General features: G+C 40.1%; 1 protein-coding gene across 7 annotated transcripts in view; it reads left to right on the top strand.

Moving 5' to 3' along the window:
- SCN11A (sodium voltage-gated channel alpha subunit 11) overlaps positions 1–21,129 on the top strand; it is a 130,623-nt gene extending 109,494 nt beyond the window's left edge. For all 7 annotated transcript variants that reach the window (XM_060307599.1, XM_060307594.1, XM_060307595.1 and 4 more), the window contains 7 exons: positions 1,667–1,768; positions 2,249–2,518; positions 3,212–3,265; positions 5,834–5,971; positions 12,017–12,121; positions 16,076–16,346; positions 19,280–21,129. In XM_060307599.1, coding sequence (XP_060163582.1) covers positions 1,667–1,768; positions 2,249–2,518; positions 3,212–3,265; positions 5,834–5,971; positions 12,017–12,121; positions 16,076–16,346; positions 19,280–20,307 — 1,968 coding nt within the window. In that variant the 3' untranslated portion in view covers positions 20,308–21,129. The remainder of the gene's footprint in view (positions 1–1,666; positions 1,769–2,248; positions 2,519–3,211; positions 3,266–5,833; positions 5,972–12,016; positions 12,122–16,075; positions 16,347–19,279) is intronic.
- The last annotated feature ends 1,622 nt before the right edge of the window (positions 21,130–22,751 follow it).

The raw sequence follows: 22,751 nt of genomic DNA, 5'->3' as shown, positions 1-22,751 counted from the left end.
GCTATTGTTCATAGTAGCAAAGAAATGGAAATAATTTATATATTCACCAAGAGGGAATGAGTTAATAAAATATGAATATTTATATGCTGTAATATTTCATAACAGTTAAAAGGAGCAAACCATGAGAATATATATCAACATGATAGGAATCTCAAAAACATAGTGTGGAGTGATAAATGCAAATTAGGTAGAAATAAAATAAAACTAGTGAAGACTTCCCCCCTGGAAGAATGCCATAGAGTGGGAAAGAATGTGGACGTTTTTATGTTTGTGTGTCTCATCAATGTCTCCCAATTGGTGGAACAGAGACTGGGGGTGAAGTTCCAGGCGAAAGGGTGTACAATGCCCCTCTAGGAACATCTTCCCCACCCATGGTAACAGTCATTTAGTAAAGCCAGAACTGCTAAGCTTTGCCATCCTTTTCCCTCTGGCTAGGAACAAAGTAGGTGTATTTGTGGAAAAGCTGATTAAATAGGTCTCCCAACAGGCAATGCTGTCACAAACAAAAGAACAAAAACACCTACTTGAAAAAACCATTATAAATAAACACATTTTGAATTGGTGGTGATTTTTTAAAGTTGGTTACAAATTTTAAAATCTGGTTATTCTGTCATATTCACTCAATTTCTCTCAATTTGCAAATATTTTACTTTTACAATGAGATTGACAGGATAATTCACTTCCTGTCATGCTGAGCCACTTCCCTTCTAAGCCGAGCCTCTGAAGGGTCTGCATAATCAATAAGAATGGCTGAAGATCTGCAAATAGTGGCCTTCAACTTAAGCTCAGCAGGTTTGTTGAGTTTTAAGTTAGTGTATTTACGGAGTTTTCCAATCCTCAGTCCTCTCCCATAGGGAAGAAGTACGTTAGGAGAGAAAATTGGATTTAATTCTCCAAATGGGAGCTATTTGAATGGAGGGAAATATTAGCAAACAAAGAATTATTTCTTCATAACTTGATTTTGGTATCATTTCAAACATACGGAAAAATTGCAAGAAGTAGTGTAAAGAATCCCTTATACTCTTCCCCCAGATTCACCAATTGTTAGCATTGCAGCTCATCTGCCTTATCATTTTTTCTATTTTTTTCCCCCTAAACTGCTTGAGATTAAGTTGCAGGCATCACACTCCATTAGCCCTCAACATTTCAGTGTGTATTTCCTAAGAACAAGGATATTATCTCACACAGTCACAATACAGTTATCAAGGTTAGGAATTTAACATGATCCAATACTAAAACCCACATCCATTTTCAAATTTTCTCAATTGTCACAAGGTTCTTTATGGCTAATTCACCCTACCCACACACCATCATCTTTCCCCCCACTGCAATCCAGGATCAAACTCAGGACCTCACATGACTTATCATTGTCATGTCTCTTTGGTTTCCTTTAATTCACAACAGTGTCTCAGCTTTTCTTTGTCTTTCATCAAGCAAATCGTGTAAATGCATTGTTCTCACCCATATGGGCTGTAGCTTTACCAGGCAAGGAGGAAAATAGCCTCTCACCTGCCGTCCCCTTCCAGCAGGGTCTGGCTGGTTTCTGTGTCTGGATAATCCACTGTGGGCACAATGAGTTTGCCTCTCAGAAAGACAGCTCTTAATCCCCACTGGGTTCTCTGGGCACCAAGTCAGGTGCACTACCTGTGGCTTCTTTTCCCACCAGGTCTCTGTGACCAGTCTCATCGACTTAAAGGTCTTGAAGTCCTTCCGGATTCTGCGAGCGCTGAGGCCTCTGAGAGCACTGTCCCAGTTTGAAGGAATGAAGGTATGTTCTTCAGATGGATGGGAGGAAAGTCAGCTAGCAGGGAAAGGCAGAGAAGCCAACTGCTCTTCTTGGGCTGGGCTTCCCTTAAATTGCCAAGCTTTTCCTGGACTCCTTCCCATCCAGCCCACTGCTTAGAATTTCAGAGATGGAGAAAAGTCTAAGATACAGTCTTCACCTAAAAGTGCTTCTGTGACAGCCAAGATGGGCTCTGGCTTCCCTTCAATCCTAGGGTAGGTGTCCCATAAGTCTCGTAACACCATCATCAGAGGACACTTCTCAAGTGATCCTGTGGCAACAGAAAGGACCCATTATGTATGGAGCTGAGAGCAGGGCTTGCCGTGGGGTGTGGGTTCGGGGCTGGAATGTAAAGACGGGGCTCCAAGGAATCCAGCCCCACACGTTAGGCCCATCCTGGGAAGATCAAGAGCTTTTTGAGTCTCACACGTCTATTATATTTTTCTTCTGTTTTGCTTCCTTAAGGTGGTAGTTAATGCTCTCATAGGTGCCATACCTGCCATCCTGAATGTTTTGCTTGTCTGCCTCATTTTCTGGCTCATATTTTGTATCCTGGGAGTAAATTTGTTTTCTGGAAAATTTGGAAGATGTGTTAATGTAACAGATGGAAACTCAGTTATAAATTACAACATTGTTGCAAACCGGAGTCAATGTGAAAGTGGAAATTTCTCCTGGTTCACCCTGAAAGTCAACTTTGACAATGTGGGAATGGCTTACCTCGCGCTGCTGCAAGTGGTAAGCGCTGTGGGTTTGTTTTTCACTCTGGGGAAAGAAACCTTAAAAGAATCATAAACCATTTCTCAGCTAATAAAAATACAGAGACTCTATTGAGATAAGAGAATCAAATCCCAGTTTCTCACATGGGAGCTAATGCCCTCTGGAATTGTTCCGCACCGAGCATCTCCAACCTTATTTTCTACTGAGCCTCAACCTCCAGGCGATATCCCATAAGGGTCTGGACCTCTCACTCTGTCCTAAATGGTGCCTTGCTCTCCTGAGCTCCAGCCAGAGAGGCATAGAGCCTCAGATGCTAAGCCACTCCATTAGTAACAGTTCCCTGTGGGAAGTCAGTCTCAGGTTAAATCGTGGTTGCAAGGTTTTGGACAGATAGTGCAAACAGATGTGGAATCAGGAAAGAGCCTTAATCAGGCTCTTTGCAGCAGTTGGTTCATAGCTTCTTTAGCAATTTTTAAGGCAGAAATTTTCTCTTGTTTTTAAACTTTTTGTCTTGTGAAAATGAAGGAAAAAAAATCCAAGACATCTATCCTTGAATTTCCTTCTGCTGTTCTTTTATGCGGACATTCTGTCCTGGAAGGGTGGGACATTGTCTTATGTACATCTGCCCACTGGACTTGTGGCTTTTGTATGGCACTTGTCTGTTGATGGCAAGTCTATAATTACGTTCATGTTCCTCTGCTTTCATTGCAGGCAACATTTAAGGGCTGGATGGATATTATGTATGCAGCTGTTGATTCCAGAGGGGTGAGCTTGTGTTCTACCATGTTCTAGAGTGCTAGGATCAAATCAGGAGTATCATGACTACATGGACAGCCCAGAACTTCCTGCATCATAATTCCAGTGGCCAGGATTCTTTGCCTTGTTTTCATTAGGACAAACACTATGAAACAGGGATTAAAAGGATTCTTATTCATCCTCCTATGAGTATTACATCCTAGCATGCTACAAAGTCAAGTCCTCTTTCTCCATACTGACCACTCATGTAGGAGGTGGAGCCAGAAGCAACAGAATCACAGGATGCCTTGATTTTCCTCTCTCACCTCCTCTTCAAGTGAGTGGAAAGGCAGAAGCCAAATTTCAAAGGGTACCTGCTCTTGACTGTGGGAGAGAGAACCTTAAGATTGGACTAGGTCTGAGCAAGAGACCCTTCAATGGCTCCAGGTTCCCCAGAGAATAAGGGGATTTCTAGTAATTGCCAACTGTCAAATTATAGTTAAATAAAAAGTGATCATGGATTCCCAAGGTTAGAAGAGTACTCAGCAAAATAGTCCATTTCTATTTCCCAGTTGGGAAAATTGAGGAATAGAAAGGAAGAGTGTTGCCCAAAGTCATAGTGAGAGCAAATGGTTAAATCAAGAATGGAATCAGCATTGTTTATTTTTTCCTACCATCACACACATATGTGTTATTGTTTGAGAGTATATAGAGTTGATACCTGGCACATAGTAGATGTTCAGTACAGCTGGTAGTAGCAGTAGAGGTGATATGAATAGTGATATAGTAGTAGTAGAGGCAATTTATAACAAAGGAAATATTTTAAAATATTAATATGCTTATTTTTTTGTCTATATGAATATATGAACTTCACCTCAGTTTACCTTAGACATCCATCTGCCTTGAGGTGGAGCTAGGGGATAGGGAAGAGATCTTATGTATGACAGAAGAAGTATATGTCTTATATATGTTCCTTGAGTGAATGATGGGTGGGTGGAGGTGTGTGGAGGTGTGCCTGACCTGATGTGGTCCTGGGATATCCTAACTGGTGTGTGCTAGTATAATGGCCTTTGTCTGTGTAGTCACAGAGCATCCTACTGTTCTCAAATATCGAAGCTGCAACTGGTGAAACCATGGGCCTTTCTCCTCCTTCAACTCCTCCTAGCCTCAAACACTGACTCTCTGCCATATCCTTCATATGGTCTCCTGGCTCAGCAGTCTACTCCCACCCCTTACTATGAAGCCCACAATGGCAGGCATATGGCTGTCAACCCCACGTCCAAGCCATGAGAACTAAAGAAGGTTCAGGAGACCGCTGTCTGCCCAATTATGCTACTCCAGTCTCTTAAGTCATCCTGCCTGCCCAGCGTATCCCAGGCCTTCCCAGCAGTAGTTTTCCCTTTGAAAAATATCAAAGTTGAGGCAGAACACACATTCTTTGCTCTCCATGTTCCCCTCGATTTACTGGGCCCCAAGCCCCCTCTCCAAACCCAAAGAAGGGAAAATCAGGACACACATCTCACAGCTCCGATGTTCTCTCTCTCTCTGTTTCTCTTTCTGACAGTTCCCTGGGTACAAGTGAGGTGATCCTTTCTGTGTTCCTCTTTCTGTCTGAACCTCCCTTTGCAAGATGATTAGCCTGCGGCATAATCTTGTTTTCAATGTCAGATACTGAATATTAATGCTTCTTTCCATTACATTGTTTCTAGACTAAATGCCTATCCTTAATTCAAACAAGTAGATGCTTCCAGCCAACTGGGAGTAAGGTCAGGTACTCTTCAAGGCAAAAGAGAAAAATAATTGTTTCAAATATTTACCTCTAATACACTAGTCTGTATGGTGGGTTTTGAAAAACAAGTATCATGAGTACATTCAACACAAAACAGAGCTATCAACATTCATCTCTATCTTTGAATGTGATCAGGGGAAAGAAAACAGAGATGCTCCTGCCACCTATCCCCAAAATGAATAAAACCAATGACCATGTGAAGATCTTGGACGCTTTTGGTCATGCCTTAAGCTAGGGGAGCTTGATTATAGTCCATTCTTGTCCCTTCTAGAGCTTGATCATTCATCCACTCATTCAATGTGTGTGGAGAACCTACATGTCACAAGCTATGCCAGGCACTAGGAATTCAAGAGTGACAGGATGCAAGCACAGGCTAAATACAGTAGTGAGCCCTGTTTGAAGGATACAGCCTTTCAACAAGGGTTGGTAGTCAATCTCCTGAAGTGAACATGTCCCTTCTCTGGTGGATATCTCCAATCTGGCTCCCTCCAATTATGTGTCCATATGGACATCCTAGAGACCTTTTCAAAGGACACATATGATCATGCCACTCTCCTCCCTCACAACCCTTCAATGATTCTCCATTACTTAGAAGGAAAAGCCTAATCCTCCACCACACCCCCTCCCCACTGTATGGTACCACTCAAGCTGTGCTGGGGGAAGCTGAAAGAGGAGAGAGGGGCTCCCCACAGGGCCACGGCTGACTGGAGGAGGCTGAGTGGTTAATGCAGCTGCTACCAGGCAGTTGAGATGGCTCATGTTTTTCTCCAGTAATTGTTTTCTTCTCTCATTTAAAAAATCCCTAACAGGAAGGACAACAGCCAAGGTTTGAGGAGAACTCATTAATGTATGTTTACTTCGTAGTTTTTATCATCTTTGGCTCATTCTTCACTCTGAATCTCTTTATTGGTGTTATTATTGACAACTTCAACCAACAGCAGAAAAAGATAAGTATGGGGGTTGTCCTGATTTGGTATTTTTACCTGTCTTCTCCAAAGAGCTTGAATGGAGCATAAATCTGTTCTAAATTGTTGTGCAAAGTAGCCTTTATCATCTGCATGAGAACAAAGAGGGAGCCTCCTGGAGAAGAGTCTTGAGGATATGGCTGGAAAGGAACTAAAACAGCTGGGTTTTATTAAATCATTGTTTTTATTCTCCACTCTACCCTCTTAAACAAAGGAACTCTAATAGAAAAATAATTACCAGGATTAGTATTTATGTCATATTTTTGTAGCCTTTCAAGCGTACCCTGTTATCCAGGATAAAAAGAGTACAAATGATTCCCGACTTAGGATGGTTCAATTTACACAACTTTAGCTTTATGATGATGCAAAAGTGATACTCACTGAGTAGAAACTTTACTTCAGATTTTGAATGGTGATCTTTTCCTGGGCTAGAGATATGCAGTACAATACTCTCTTGTGACACTGGGTAGCAGCAGCCACAGCTCCCAGTCAGCCACGCACTCACTGAGGGTGAACAATCGATATATACCTACAACATTCTGTATCCATACAACCATTCTGTTTTTCACTTTCAGTACAGTATTCAATAAATTACATGAGGTATTCAACACTTTATTATAAAATAGGGCTTGTGTTACGTGAGTTTGCCCAACTATAAGCTAAAGTAAGTGTTCTGAACATGTTTAAGGTAGGCAAGGCTAAGCTATGATGTTCAGTAGGTTAAGTGTATTAAATGCATTTCAACTTACAATATTTTCAGCTTACAATGGGTTTATCAGGATGTAACACCATTGTAAGTACAGGAAAATCTGTAAACGCTCCTTTTTCAGTAAACTTGTGTCTTGCCTCTCAACACCCAAATCTCAGCAGATTTACTGAACTTACTTGGAAAGAAGATGGTTGGGGAAGAGACAGGTTTTTTTAGGGAGTTTTTTTCCCCACGCATTGTAACAACAGATATTTATTTTTCTGATTCTACAATCTATAGGAGCATTGTGGTAAATGTGGAAAAAAAGGAAGAGAAAAAGAATATTTAAATCACCCATAAGATGACCGCCAAATAATAACCATTTTAGATTAAGCCTCATCATTTTGGTACCATCTTTTCCTGTTACTTTTTAACTAAATATTTCTTTTACACCGTTGAAATTATGTAATACTTTTAACTATCCTCTCCATTAGTTATGAGTTCATGTCATGAGATCATCTTTGTTATAAGAATTTTCAGGGCTGAATTTCATCCCATATTATGGATAGATCATAATTTGTTCTAAGCATTCCCCCCACTCCCCTTTTTAAGGACATTTAGGGTCATTTCCAAATTTCTTGCTCTTCTAAAATAATCATGAACATTCTTAAAATTCTCTCTGTGTATCTCTGATTATTTCCTCAGGATAAGCTCCTAGAATTTAAGGCATTAAAGATATATTGTCAAATTACCTTTCAGAAATGCTATTCTGGGTCCCATCCTTTTGCAAGATATGAAGATGCCTATTTACTCTGTTCTAATCATTCTGACTTTTGTAATTTTTAATTATCTTTTCCAGCTCGATGGGTAAAAGTGTTATCTCATAGTTTTACATTCATTCATTTGACCATTTATGAAGTTATATACTTTTTCACAGGTTGATGGCCATAAGTATTTCTTCCTTGAGTTATCTGTTTACTGTCTTTGTCTCTTCTTAAAATTGACATTATCATCTTTTTCTTATGTTTTTATGTAGTAACTCCAATTTGTGACTTGCTTCTTACATTTTTGTAATGACAGTTTTAACTTATAGACATTTAGCATATTTATGAAGTCAAACTCTCAATCTTGTCCTTTTTGGCTTCTTTTCTTGCATTTATATACTGAAGGCATTTCTCAGTCCTAAAATCAGGTAACTAAATATTCACCTTTGGTTTTCCTAATTGTTTTGTGGCTCACTTTTATTTTTCTGTTGAACTTTTTTAATTCATCCACAATGTATCCTGATACTGTTGAGCTTTCTTTGTGTCTGCTGGGAGAATCATTCACGGTCCCAGGCAACTCTATGGCTGCTGTTATTCAGGAGTGTACTATGTGGTGTCCCTTCTGTAATATGCACCTACAATTTGAATGTCAGGCCTTGTGATTTTAGATTTAAGTTTACATTTGAAATCACTGTTTTGATCAGTCCATAGCATTTTTGTTCTGTTTTGTTTTACTTTTTATTACAGAAAATTTCAAACATGCACAAGAGTATGGTAGAGTGAAACTAAAATATCCATCACCCGGCACAACATTTATTGATTTAAGAACATCCTTATGCCATCTATGCCCTTACCCAGTCCTTCCACTGGATTTTTTATAGAGCAAATCACAGATATCATATTATTTCATTCACTGATATTTCAGAACATATCTCTTTTTAAATATAACTACAATTCCATTATCAAATCTAAAAAGTTTAATATGAGCTCTTTAAACTCGTCAAAAACCCAGTCAGTGTTCAAATTTCCTCCAGTCTTTTATTTTCTCAAAATCTGTGTTCATTCTTTCATTGATTGACTGACTGATATTAAAGTTTGTTTCTTTTCAAATTAGGATTCAAATAAGGTCCTCCCATTGGATGAGTTCCTTGCTCTCTGGAATGACAATATGTTCTAGGCCTTGTTTGTACCCTTCCTGCCCCAGATCTGGAATCAGCCATTTCTCTAAGTTGTGCTGGGAGGTGGTGTTCCAAGACAGTCTGGAATGCTTATTGTGATTATTTTGAGACTTTTTCAGTGGACAGAGCTACTTCAAATTTAGGACTACAAGGAAATATATATGTGGAAATATGAATACTCATCATTCAAATTCATGACTACAAGGTTTTCACTTAACCAGTACATCTATATCTCCTCTTTTTCACACTGAGAAAACTGGTTCTCATGGGTACAAAAGATGATACCTTAAAATTTTCCATAACTACTCATTTTATTTATCTCACAACACACACATAGGACAGTCTCATAATAATAGTATTAATACTATCATGATGCATAAGATTATTGAAGACACTTGTGTCTGCCAGGCATCCTGAAAAAACCTGGTTAACTTCTAGGGCTGTTCTTTTTTTCAATTTTTTTTTTTTTTTTACTGTGCAAAACACTCATAACATAAAATTTATCGTCTTATCCATTTTTAGTGTACATTCAGTGGTATTAATTACATTCATAATGTTGTGCAACCATCATCACCATCCATCTTCATAACTCTTCATTTGTAAAACTGAAACTCTACATGCATTAAACAATAACTCCCCATGCTCGCCCCCAGCCCCTGGTGGCTACCATTCTACTTTCTGTCTCCGTGATTTTGACTATTCTCAGTATCTCATGTAAGTGGAATCGTATAGCGTTTGTCTTTTTGTGACTGGCTTACTTCATTTAGCATAATATCCTTAAGGTTCATGCATGTTGTAACATATTGCAGAATTTCCTTCCTATTTAAGGCTATGTATATACCATGTTTTGCTCTTTCATCCTTCTTTTGATGAACAATTGGGTTGCTTCCACATTTTAGCTATTGTGAATAAAGCTCTTATGAACATAGGTGTGCAAACATCTCTTTGGGACCCTGCTTTTGATTCTTTTAGGTCTATACCTAGAAGTGGAATTGCTGGATCATATGGTAATATGTACAGTATACAAAGGTTCTAATTTCTCTACATCCTCACCAGTACTTGTTTCTGTTTTTTCGATAGTAGCCATTCTAATGGATGTGAGGTGGTATCTCATTTTGGTTTTGATTTGCGTTTCCCTAATGATTAGTGACACTGAACATTTTTTTCATGTGCTGACTGGCCATTCATATATCTTCTTTAGAGAAATGTCTGTTCAAGCCCTTGTTTTTGAATCAGGTTGTTTGTTTTTCTGTTGTTATATTTTTGGTGTCCTCTATATATTCTGGATATTAATTTTTTATCAGATACATGATTTGCAAATATTTTCCCCATTGTGTGGGTTGCCTTTTTACTTCATTGATAGTGTCCTGGATGCACAAAATTTTTAAGTTATTATGAAGTCCAATTTATCTATTTTTCCTTTTGCCTTTGTGTCATATCCAAGAGATCACTGCCAAATCCAGTGTTGTGAAGCTTTTGTTCTATGTTTTCTTCTGAGAGTTTTATTGTTCTAGATCTTACGTTTATGTCTTTTGATCCATTTTGAGTTAATTTTTTTTTTTTTTGCGGTACGCGGGCCTCTCACTGTTGTGGCCTCTCCCGTTGCGGAGCACAGGCTCCGGATGCGCAGGCTCAGCGGCCATGGCTCACGGGCCCAGCCACTCCGCGGCACGTGGGATCTTCCCGGACCGGGGCACGAACCCGTGTCCCCTGCATCGGCAGGCGGACTCTCAACCACTGCGCCACCAGGGAAGCCCGAGTTAATTTTTTTATATGATGTTAGGCACTGATTCAGCTTCATTCTTTTGCATGTTGATATCCAGTTTTCCTAGCACCATTTGTTGAAAAGACTGTCCTAGGGCTGTATATTTTTGGTCCATACTGGTGGTGTAAATTCAAACCACACACCCTCATCAAGGCAGGCTTGGATGCACAAATTATCAGGGAAGACTGGGTTTTTACCCATAGTACAGACTGAGACAGTGTTCTGGTTGTCTTCCATTGCCAACAGACAGGTTTGGTTGGTTTTCTTCTTCACCCTTTAATGGCAGCACTTGGAGAGCTCCAGATTCACACAGGGTCCTTGGCCTAACCCCACTGCCTTCTCCCCATGACCCCCTTGTAGTTATTAAATCCCAAGATTCTTGTTTTTACAGAGATTAGCAAATGCCGTTAGGCCAGCCATGGCTTCAGGACTAATTTACTACTCTTTCTTTTTGATCTCTCTTGATTTTCAGACGATGGAGATGTACCTTACTTTTGTGCAAGTTCAGCTATTTCTTTTTTTTTTTTAACATCTTTAGTGGAGTATAATTGCTTTACATTGTTGTGTTAGCTTCTGCTGTATAACAAAGTGAATCAGCTGTACGTATACATCTATACCCATATCCCCTCCCTCTTGCGTCTCCCTCGCACCCTCCCTATCCCACCCCTCTAGGTGGTCACAAAGCACCTGATCTCCCTGTGCTATGTGGCTGTTTCCCACTAGCTATCTGTTTTACATTTGGTAGTGTATATTTGTCAATGCCACTCTCTCACTTCGTCCCAGCTTACCCTTCCCCCTCCCCGTGTCCTCAAGTCCATTCTATTTGTCTGCGTCTTTATTCCTGTCCTGGCCCTCAGTTCTTCAGAACTGTTTTTTTTTTTTTAGATTCCATATATGTATGTGTTAGCATACGGTATTTGTTTTTCTCTTTCTGACTTACTTCACTCTGTATGACAGACTCTAGGTCCATCCACCTCACTACACATAACTGAATTTCGTTTCTTTTTATGTCAGCTATGTCTTTTAAAGGAATTCTGTTCCATTTTATCCCACATTTCTAGATGTTTTACGACTCCCCCAACCCCAATTTCCAGAAATGAAAATCTTACTTCATTTTTCTATTCTTTCTTCCTTCCCCAGAAGTAAAAACATTTAAAGCTCTCTAATTTTTTTTTCTTTTTCTGAGAATGGCTCTGGACAGATTTTTTTGAAATTTTACTAGTAATGACATATGCATTCACATATTTAGGAGAATTTTAATTGTCACTTTGTAGGATTTTTTGTTTAAATTTTTGTTACTAATTTCTATTTTTGTTTCATTGTGGTTTGATTTATACAACTTGAAATATATTCGGTTTTTGTAAAGATTCTGTGGTTGTTTGCAAAGAATTTGTAATCTTTGTTTATATTATAAAAAGAGAAATGTAACTGATAAAAGTAACATTTTTCCCTTCTTCCTTAATTTAAACCCTATTTCCTTTCAGCCCTCCCCCAGAGTCTCTTTCTGCTTCCCATTGGAATTTTAGGAATTGTTGATAGAAATGTAATATAACTTTAAAACTATTTCTGAAAATTCAGAACTTGTTTCCAAAAATCCATTAATGATAATTAGCTCTCATCTTCTCCATATACTTAGGTGGCCAAGACATCTTTCTGACAGAAGAACAGAAGAAATACTATAATGCAATGAAAAAATTAGGATCCAAAAAACCTCAAAGGCCCATCCCAAGGCCTCTGGTGAGAGCAGTTGATTGATTCTAAACACATAGATGCATTAAGTGGTTATGAGGAACTCATATCTGTAGTGCCATTCTCCTTTAATTTTTAAATTTATAGACTTTACCTAAGAAGTCAGTATGAACCCAGGTACACTGATGTATGGCTCAAGTCCTTCGGAAGATTAGACATTCAAATTCAATAGTAAGAGCTTGGGCAACAACTTTAATTTACCTTTTAGTGAGCACACAATAGCTGCTTAGTATATACTCATTGCAATGATGTGAATTTAGCAGTTAGTTTTAATTTACTCTTGGCCAATTGAAAATGTATTTATAATATCTTTTACCAACTTTTTCTGCTATGAAGTTGAGGTCATGCATACTCACTTCCACTTCACAAGTATTTATGATAAACTTTCTATGTCAGGAACGAGCACACTTTTTCTGTAAAAGGTCAGACAGTAAATATTTTAAGCTTTGCAGGCCATGTGGTCTCTGCTGCTACTACTCAGCTTTGATGTTGTAGCACAAAAGCAGCCGTCGGTGATATAGAACAAATGTGCTTGGCTGTGTTCCAGTATAACTTGATTTATAAACACCAACATTTGCATTTCATATAATTTTCGTGTGTCAAAATTTTATTCTTTTGTGTTTTTCTCCCAAAAGTCATCCTGAGTAAAACCCATTCTGAGCTCACGGGCTACACTAAAACAAGTGATGGGCCATATTTGGCCTGTGGGCCATATTTTGCTGAATCCTGCCTTACAAGATACTAACAGGACTGCTCTGTGCTTACAGTCTAATTGAGGAGCTGGAATTTGAGAGCATTAGATTATAAAGTAATACAACAGGCACAGTTGGTAGCTCTGACAAGTGAGTTTGAAGGCTTTCAAGACAGGGAGGCTCCGTGGGGCCGAAAAGTCTGGGAAAGCAGTATGGAAGAGGGGCTTGATATGTGATACATGTAGAGGATTTGGAGATTTTCATTCAAACATGAGACCACAAATTATCAAAGGTATGTTTAATTTCCTGCTATTCCCAGCAACCGAACAGAGTAAAGTGTGTTCTCAGTAGTTATTTGTTGAATAAAAGAGCATGTTTTCGGGCATACACAAAATCCATCCCACTAGAATTAAACATTTGTGTTGCACTAAAAATGTCTACAAATGTCAGGGCCAAGTGTTTAGAATTTATACAATGAAGAATTTTTACAAAAGGGTTAATGATAAAATTATCAATATATTTGGGAAATTTTCATCTGATGACAGTATGTGGAACTTCATTTTACCTAAGTCAGATCTAGCTTTTAAGTACCAAACTCACTTTCTAGTACTAATTTCACTTTGAAGTTCTTATTTGAACTTGAGCCAACAAAAAAGACAGACAATTTTTATTTATATGTGCACGCTATGCAACAACCGACTCAGTACCAGTTGGTCCCAGATTTGGAATTACTAAAAGACTCTTGAGACACATATTTACCAGTTTACTTCATGAAGGATATGAAGCCAGCAGTGCAGCACACAGCCGAACAGAAGTTGCAGTGGCATGGATGCAGCTTCTAGGCCTCTCCACTGCACTGGACATGCTAGGATGCGAGAGATGAGCTTGAAGTGGGCATGGACAGCTTTAACGAAGGGAAGCTGCCACCTCCATTCCTTAACCATCTTTTATAACTTGTTTGTTACATGGCTTATCGGGGAGTAGGTGCTATCCCAAAGCCCTTCCTGCATGGCTCACCAATCGAGATTTCACAATGAGTGATTCCGACAGCCACGTACAACTCACCAGTTAATGCCGAACATTTATGTTAACCTCTGTATTCCAGAGAGCAGTTCTGCATGAGATAAACCCAAAAGCATATCCCCTGGTGTCCCTGAGTTTGAGCTAAGACTTCAAATCAGCTGTTAGCCCTTAACTCACAACTTTACCTCCCCACAGATTTTTTTTTAATCTCTAAAGTCTACATATTATCTTTTGGCCTTTGGAACAAAGGAATAGCAATTGCATAGAGGGGAAAATACAGCTGTTTTAACCTGAGGAGTGATGGATATTCTTTCTAGCAGTAAGAGCAAGAAATCTGGAATCATTTCTGATTCTACCTGAGGTACCGCCACAAGGTAGCTTCATTACTGGGGTTAAAAATTATCCTGAGATATAGGAGTCCCTGTACATCTTAAAATTACATAGAATGTGTTTTGATCATCTACCACGTTTGGTAGCTTATACTTTTAATCTCCGTTTTCTAAATATTAGGGTTGAACTGTAAGGCCAATGCTTACCGTTCCTTACATTTATTCTCAGCCTTCGTTCTGCTTCCCTGGAGAGCACCCTTAAAAGTATCTTTTCTCCAGGTCCTTTCTGACTTCCCGGATGCATTCTCACATAGGAAATGCATTTGACATTCAAGTTTCTTCTCCAGACTCCTTGATAAAAGCTTTAGGGCTCCTGGAGCAAAGTTTGAAAGACACAAACTTACAGGTAGTATCTTACCACTGCCGTCCCGACCCTCTTTCTTCTCATTGCCCTTGCTCTCCCTGAGTGATATCATTCATTCTCTTGGTTTTAGTTCATATCAGTACTGGTGCTGTTGTACTCCACATCTGCATTACAGCTCTCTGCCTGAGCTCCAGACCAATAGCTCTACCTGCCCATGTCCCTTGGATGCCCCACTGGCACCTCAAACTCCATGTGCTCAGGACACATTCATCATCTTCCCCCAGAACTCCTCATCCCCTGTTCTCTGGTTGTTTGAATGCTCCACCAAGCAGAAATTATAGCCTCAGCCTTAACTTTCCCATAACCTACTCCATTCAAACATTCTCTGACTCCTGCTGCTTCTACTTCCATATTAGTTCTTAAACCTAAATGCTCATGTCTTTCTCCACTGTTACCACCACAGACCAACATCATCTCTTGCCTGGATTACCTTAACAGATGCCAGGGGTTATAAAGATGAATTCTTAGGGGGTCTATGAGGTTTCTAAATAGAATACTATATGTATACTTTGATTAGATGATATGTAATATGAAATAATCTAATATATACATATAATGTAAAACAACCAGTGTATAGCCAAGTATGCCATACAATATCAGTGTCTGAGTTTGTGTTTAAGAAAAGTTTCCACTTAAGTAAAGAACAAAGTGGTGCGTTATAGATGTTAAATTAAAGAAAATAGTGGAATAATTGAGTCATTTCACTGCACATGGTAGATTAGACATGCAAACTTGAGTTAGAACCTGTACCAGAGCAATCAGCACATTTTTACTTTGGAGCAGGCCATCCATGTACAGACCAATATGCAAGTTTACCATCAGTAATAACGTGAAATAATCAGTTTTTCTGTTTCCATTTTTAGTAATCGTTGGATCAGAATCCCATTTATCTAGCCTTATCTTTAAGTGAACAAGAATTAGAAAATTGGCATTCAAGAATTGCTTGAATACAGAGTTTTGGTTAAGTATAAAGTCTGATTATTCTGAACTGACAAATGGAGGCTTGGAGATGTTAATTCTCTTTTGTCCAACATAATTATGTGAGCAAGTATTCTCTGCATTAGAATTATTGAAGTCAAAATACAGAAGCAGGTGAAATACAGAGACCGAACTTCATTTTTTATGATTAAATCCAACATGAGCTATTTTATTTCAGCAAAAACAAATCATCCACCACATCAAAGTTATGTTGTTACTAAAAATTTAATTAATTTACTTATTTGGTTTCAAAATGGAATTAAAGCTATAAGCCTACAACTTAAAATCAGTTATCTAATTAAATTTAATGAAATTAAATGAAAAAATATCTATAGAAGAATTTCTTGCCCTTTAAAAAAGGTCTGTGCATTTTCCAAGAAACTGCTTTAATTGTAAGAGAGGACAAATGCTGCTGTATGTGCCTTTTAATGTATATGATTTCATTCCTACAACTCAAAATGATCTATGATTCCTTTTTTCTTTTTTTTTTCCTCAGAACAAATGCCAGGGTCTTGTTTTTGACCTAGTTACACACCAGGTCTTTGACATCATCATCATCATCCTCATTTTCCTCAACATGGTTAGCATGATGGCTGAATCATATGGCCAGTCCAGAGCCATGGAACTCTTCCTTGAGCGTCTCAACCTGGCCTTTGTGGCCGTCTTTACAACTGAGTGTCTCATCAAAATCTTTGCTTTGAGGCAATACTACTTCACCAGTGGCTGGAATTTATTTGATTGTGTGATCGTGGTCATTTCTATTGTTAGTAAGTAAAATTGGCAGCCAGAGGGGCTTTAATCTAAGAGCCAGAAGTAAACTTATAAATCTTATCATTTGGAATTATGTCCAGAGCATCCACAAAGCAGAAAATTAAGCTTAATGTGATTTCTGAAAAAATAGACAGATGAACTAATGCCATTCTCTTTGGGGAGTTGCTAGGAGATACAGAGTAATTTCCATTCCCTTCACTATCTACACAATTGAAATAGAGTTAAATAATTATGTGGATAATTTATTCAACGGAGGTAGACAAAATTAAGATGACTTAAAAGTTTTTGTGGGGCTACCTGCTTTATTCAGGGAATTGAGTCAAAGTTCTACCTTTCTTGTGCAACTAAAGAGCATTTCTTGTTTTAAGGATTTGGCATTTAGTTTCCACGTTTTTCCCTAGTTCAAAATCCATGTTGATGTCAGATCACAATTACTGTGCACCCGTGACATTGCCAGGCCTTCCCGTACCTCCTCCTTATACAGGGCCTCCATGGCCCAGCCTAGATGGGGCTTGCAAGAGTGTGTCATAAGGACAAGTAATGCTTTATCTGTATTCTGTATCTCATGTTAACTTAAACCACAGTGGGAACTACACTTGTCTCAACTGCTCGGATCCCATTCACCAACCAGTCTCACTCTATAATCAGCATATTTTTCTTAACCACAGGCAGAAATTAACTATAAGATTTATGGAAGAAGAATAGGGAAAAAAGAGGGTTATTGTCATATACCTTTTTATAAAACATACACACACACACACACATCAACTTTGAAATTAAATTCTTCATGACTAAGCTATAAGATTTCACTCTGGGTTTTTGAAGTCTGCTTTTAACTAAACTGATAATTTGACTTTTTATAATTGTGTAAAACTGCCCAGGGGCTCTTCTCATAGTTCAAAGAGCAATGAAGACAATGAAAAGTGATTTCACAAGTGGAAGTTTTTGTGCTATCTCAGAAAGGATGCATTAAACAGATATGCTGGATCAAAATATTTTGGTTCCTATCACCACAGCAGCAATGCAGATGTTTCAGAGACCAAGAAAATGAATGGTACAGTTCATAGTCTGTTCTGGTTTCTAAGCCATAAAGTTTATGTAGATAAGGTTTAGTAATAGATCTTTCCACATGGTTACGGTTACATAGACTGTTAATCATTATTAGTCAATTCCAAGCATCATTAGTCATTTCCTGGTGAAATCGACAGCAGCAGCAAAGTTAGAAAATGATGACGGGGTGAGTCTGGGGCAGCCCTGTGAGCACTTAAAGGGCTCTTCCTCCAATATGCAGAGAGCAGCTCATTCATTTCACTCTTTACTGACCTTCTTGCAGGCAGTGCCAGGCACTGTAGAGTTCATGGAAATATCTCTGACTTCTGTCCTATGAACAACTGCTAAGCGATTGCAGCTACACTGCATAGCACTGTATAGCATCTTGTTCCAATGGATGAGAAGGTCCACACATTGAGCCAAGTCCTACTCACCAATGTGGGCAGTATTTTCTATGTTTTTGCCAGTTGATCTGCCATCCAATCCTTAGCCTCTACATTTTCTCACGCTCTCCCCTGAGCTTTTAGAGAAATACAAAATGAGTGTGAGTCAAAGTTATTCTCTCTATGGAGTTTACAATCCAATTGAGGTATTAAGACCTACCACCTTAAGGGATCAGAAAAAGAGAAATTGATTGAACCCCAAATCACATGGTACACAAAAGAACTGAGCTCAGAGGAAAGACAGATTACTCTGGGCTTGATTACTCAAAGAAATATTCATGGAGGAGGTGGGCCTTAAAGGAGGGACCTCCTCCAGTTGCTGCTGAATTGGTTTGTAGTCAATTCCACATCTCACCGGAGTTGCCTGCCCAATTAGCATATGAATTAAACTTCCTTGATACAATCAGGCAGTCAGTGAAGTATATCACCAACTAGTTCTCTTTAGTCATTAGGTGATGGCAGGTAGTGTTGGCCACCCATCACCCCTAATGACCTTAGAGGATCCCCAGAGCAAGAACCAGGCCATGTCTTATACAAGGCAAGCATGTTCCAGCCATTCTATAATATTTGGGCCAAAATGTGAGTTGTTTTAAATTCTTGTATCACTTGATTGCAGAGCAGGCAATGAGAAAACAGGGTGACATTTTAGGCCAAATATTTAGCAGTCTGCAGAAACCTTTGCTTGAGATGCTATTTCTGGTGTATCTACAACATCAGAGAAACTGTCTCCAATTTAGTCCCTAAAGCTTTTTGAATTAGGTCTTCCAGAAGAACTTGGAATGAGCATACTGACAGAGATGAAAGATCCATGGCAGCTTTAGCCCAAAAATGAACATCCCAACATCACCCTCTTTCTCCAGCCCTGTCCTCGCCTGTAGCAGGCTGTGTTCAAATTCCTCTATGATAAGAACCTGTTTGTTTAAGAAGTTTTGGGCTGGGATCGTACAACTTCCACTGTTAACTTAGGCTCAAGCTGACCTTCAGTAGCAGAAATTTCTCCTTGCATTCTAATCTAAATAACTCCATCCGTAGTTTTCCATTCTATATATACAATAAATATGGAAAACTTATATTTGTTACCCCATGAATAACTTTAAATGCCCAACATGGATAATGCACTTCAAGTGCATACGATAACTAATAAAATAACCTGTCATAAACAGCATTTTATTTCTTTTCCTTGGGGGTCTTCAGTATTTTAGATGTCCTATCCCATCTAAAGTCCCATCTAAAACTGTACGAACCTTGGAAATTATTCTCCAACTTAAGGCACAGATATATATTTTCCCTGATATAGGTAAAAAAATCTTAATTTTGTACATAAATTAAGAAGTAATGATAGAAAGTTGCTTCCACTCAGATTCAAGGCAGCAGAGAGAAGCTATGTCAGTCAGTCTGCCTGCTGGAAATTGATTGACCCTTCTCCTTCTCTTAAGGTACAATTGTTTCTGCCTTGAAAACCCAGGCACACATTCCTTTCCCTCCAACATTCTTCAGAATTGTCCGCTTGGCTCGGATTGGCCGAATCCTGAGACTTGTTCAGGCAGCACGAGGAATCAGAACTCTCCTTTTCGCGCTAATGATGTCTCTTCCCTCTCTATTCAATATTGGCCTTCTACTCTTTCTGGTTATGTTTATTTATGCCATTTTTGGTATGAACTGTTTTTGCAAAGTGAAGGAAGAGTCTGGAATTGATGACATATTCAACTTCAAAACTTTCAAAGGCAGCATGCTCTGCCTCTTCCAGATAACCACGTCGGCAGGCTGGGATGCCCTCCTCAGCCCCATGTTGCAATCAAAAGACTCATGTAACCCCAAGTCAGAGAACTGTTACCTCTCTGCCATAGCCATAACCTACTTCGTCAGTTATATCATCATCTCCTTTCTCATCGTGGTCAACATGTATATTGCTGTGATTTTAGAAAACTTCAATATAGCCACTGAAGAAAGTGAGGACCCTTTGGGTGAAGACGACTTTGAAATATTCTACGAAGTCTGGGAAAAGTTTGACCCGGAAGCAACACAATTTATCAAATATTCTGCTCTTTCTGACTTTGCTGATGCCCTTCCTGAGCCTCTCCGTGTGGCAAAGCCAAATAAATACCAATTTTTAGTCATGGACTTGCCCATGGTGAGCGGAGATCGCCTTCATTGCCTGGATATCCTGTTCGCTTTCACTGCTAGGGTACTTGGTGAGTCCAGTGGCCTGGATAGCATGAAAGCAGTGATGGAGGAGAAGTTCATGGAAGCCAACCCTTTCAAGAAGTTATATGAACCCATAGTCACCACCACCAAGAGGAAGGAAGAGGAAAGATGTGCTGCTGTAATTCAAAAGGCCTTTCGAAAGTACATGATGAAGACCAAGTGTACCTTGGAAGACAGGCCTCATTCACCCCTCCAGACACTCTGCAATGGAGACTTGTCCAGCTCTGGGGTGGCCGAGGGCAAGGTCCACTACGACTGAGCCCCTCACCTCCACCCCTACCTCACAGCCTCAGAGCCTTGCCTCCAGCCTCTGAGCTCCAAGGGGTCCACAGCTCAGTGTGCGAACAAGCAGTGGACTCACTGAATTAGCCATTCCATTTTTCTTTTTCTGGCTAAAAGAAATGGTGTTTCTGAGTTCACTTCAAATGGTTCTTATAGAGATATAAGATAAGGCTGCCCGACTATAACCACCGGTACTGTTTTAACCAGGAAAAAGACACTAGAATGGACTGTAGAGCAGGGGTCTCCAACCCCTGGGCTGCAGACCACACTACCGATCCGTGGCCTGTCAGAAACTGGGCCGCACAGCAAGAGGTGAGCAGAGGGTGAGCCAGCAAGATTTCATCTGCCGCTCCACATCACTCGCGTTCCGCCCGAACCACCCCTCCGCAACCCCGTCTGTGGAAATACTGTCTTCTGCAGAATTGGTCCCTGGTGCCAGAAAGGTTGGGGACCGCTGCTGTAGGGGACACTAATGTGAGGATTGAAGCACAGTTCAAATTATATCAAAAGAAACTAATAAGAAACAGAAAACATTAACATTTTAAATTGTGTTTTTCCAAATGTTCTTAAGTACAGTATCCAACACCTTTGTTTGATGTTTTCCCCAATAAAATATATGGCTTATCACACATAACTCTTCTGCATGCTAAGTGAAAATTCAAAACCTGCCAATAAATACTTATTGCAGATTTTTTTTTAACCAGCATTAAACTTTTGGGGTTTATTTCAAACCTAAAAGCATGGTCATGACTTGTCAGTTACCACCGTATCTTTCACCAGCTGCAATCTCTGTTATATATTTCCAGGGAAAAAATAAATAAATGAGACTTTCAGTTTGCATTTCATTCAGACACTACACTAAAAATCCTCTTGTTTGGTGGCTGTGTGAGTAGTGGTTTAAATGTGGTACTTTGCTTGGAATTAAAGGCGGGAGCCAGTGGTGTGCTGATAAGTGTATAACAGTTGCTCTTCAGGAAAAAAAAGCCATGATTTGTAGCATTTACTGATTTCTGTGGTGAATACTCCCATCATGACTGATTTCAAGCTACCAACATGTTTCTGAACGTAGAGTTGGGAAGAGACGTCCACAATCAGTTCTCGCGAGCTGCCCGGAGCTGGCTCAGCACACCACTGGCTGGAACCAGTAAGACAGTCTCACTTACCTCTGGTTAAAATATCTGCAATGCGCAACTTGGATGGAGAGAGCAACCCCTTAACAACACCTGGACCCCAGGGCAGGGGAGCCATAAGACATACTGGTTAGCCGGTGACCTCAGTCATTTGATGAGCCCTACATTCAGTTCTGGCTGAATGTCTGCATCAAACACAGCCCAGAGAACAACCAGGTCGATCAGAAGGGCCTGGCCCCAGGAGTAGCCCAGGACCTCCCTAAAAACTGGAGATGCCCAGAGGCCAAACAAGACATTAGCTGGACTGGGGACAAAGAACTACACTGTGATAATCTAGGCTTGGAGGAGAACCCTGCAGAAATAGTCCTGGAATCCTGTATCTCAGACAGACTGGAGGAGTTGATGTGTCTGTAAGCAGCCTGGAGTCTGAGGCCTGAGCCTCTGCCCCGCCCTTCACTGTCCAGTGGAGGTAAGGCCAATGCCAGATACTGTGGTGCACGGAGGGGGTGCTTATTTACAATGTGCACAAGATCTAACCATGACTCAATGTATTCGTGTCCAGGGCCTGAGTTTTGTAGGCAGCCTTGTGCTCTGGAGCGTTGGCAAAAAGTAGTAATATCATTATCTAATTATTATCAATATCTAATTTTTACTTAGCATTTGCTGTGTGTCAGGCACTGGCTAAGTGTTTGCCACGCATAATCTCATCTGTACCTCACAATAGCCCAGTGAGTGTGCTGTCACTCAGCAGGTGGAGCCTGAGCCTCTGTGCCATGCTGAGGCAGGGGAATGGCCAGAACAAGGGCACTTTTGAGACAGGGCCACAGGGCTCCCATATAGGGCTGCAAGAGCCTTGTGGAAATCACCAGTTCTAAAGTCATGGCCAGTTCTGCTTGAGGCCCTGGGGATTACCTGTGTCTTCCCTAAAAGATGCCTCCGATTATGAACTCTGGGTGTTTTATGGATCCCTACCAAGTCTTCTGGAAAAGATGGCTGGCCCTGATTCTACTAGGGATATCCCCTGGCTGGAGGTAAGGGAGGGTCTGGAAGGACATGGTCTTGTCTATTCCAGATTACAATTTAGGGGCTTGAATATAATCTGTTCTGTGCAATAGCTTCTGCCCTTCTCACACACACCTGTCCACCCCCACATGGTCCCCTTTCGCCAGTGCTGGATTCCTGGAGCCAGCTTCTGGGGAGAGCACAGGATCCCTCCCTCTGGCTTCTGCAAGAGGCTGAGCCATGCTTCCTTCACTAGATGGCAGCAAATGCCCAACATGTTCTTTTCTGA

This window comes from Globicephala melas, chromosome 11 (genome assembly GCF_963455315.2).
Source record: "Globicephala melas chromosome 11, mGloMel1.2, whole genome shotgun sequence".
Lineage (NCBI taxonomy): Eukaryota > Metazoa > Chordata > Mammalia > Artiodactyla > Delphinidae > Globicephala > Globicephala melas.
This window is presented reverse-complemented; position numbering and strand designations above follow the sequence as displayed.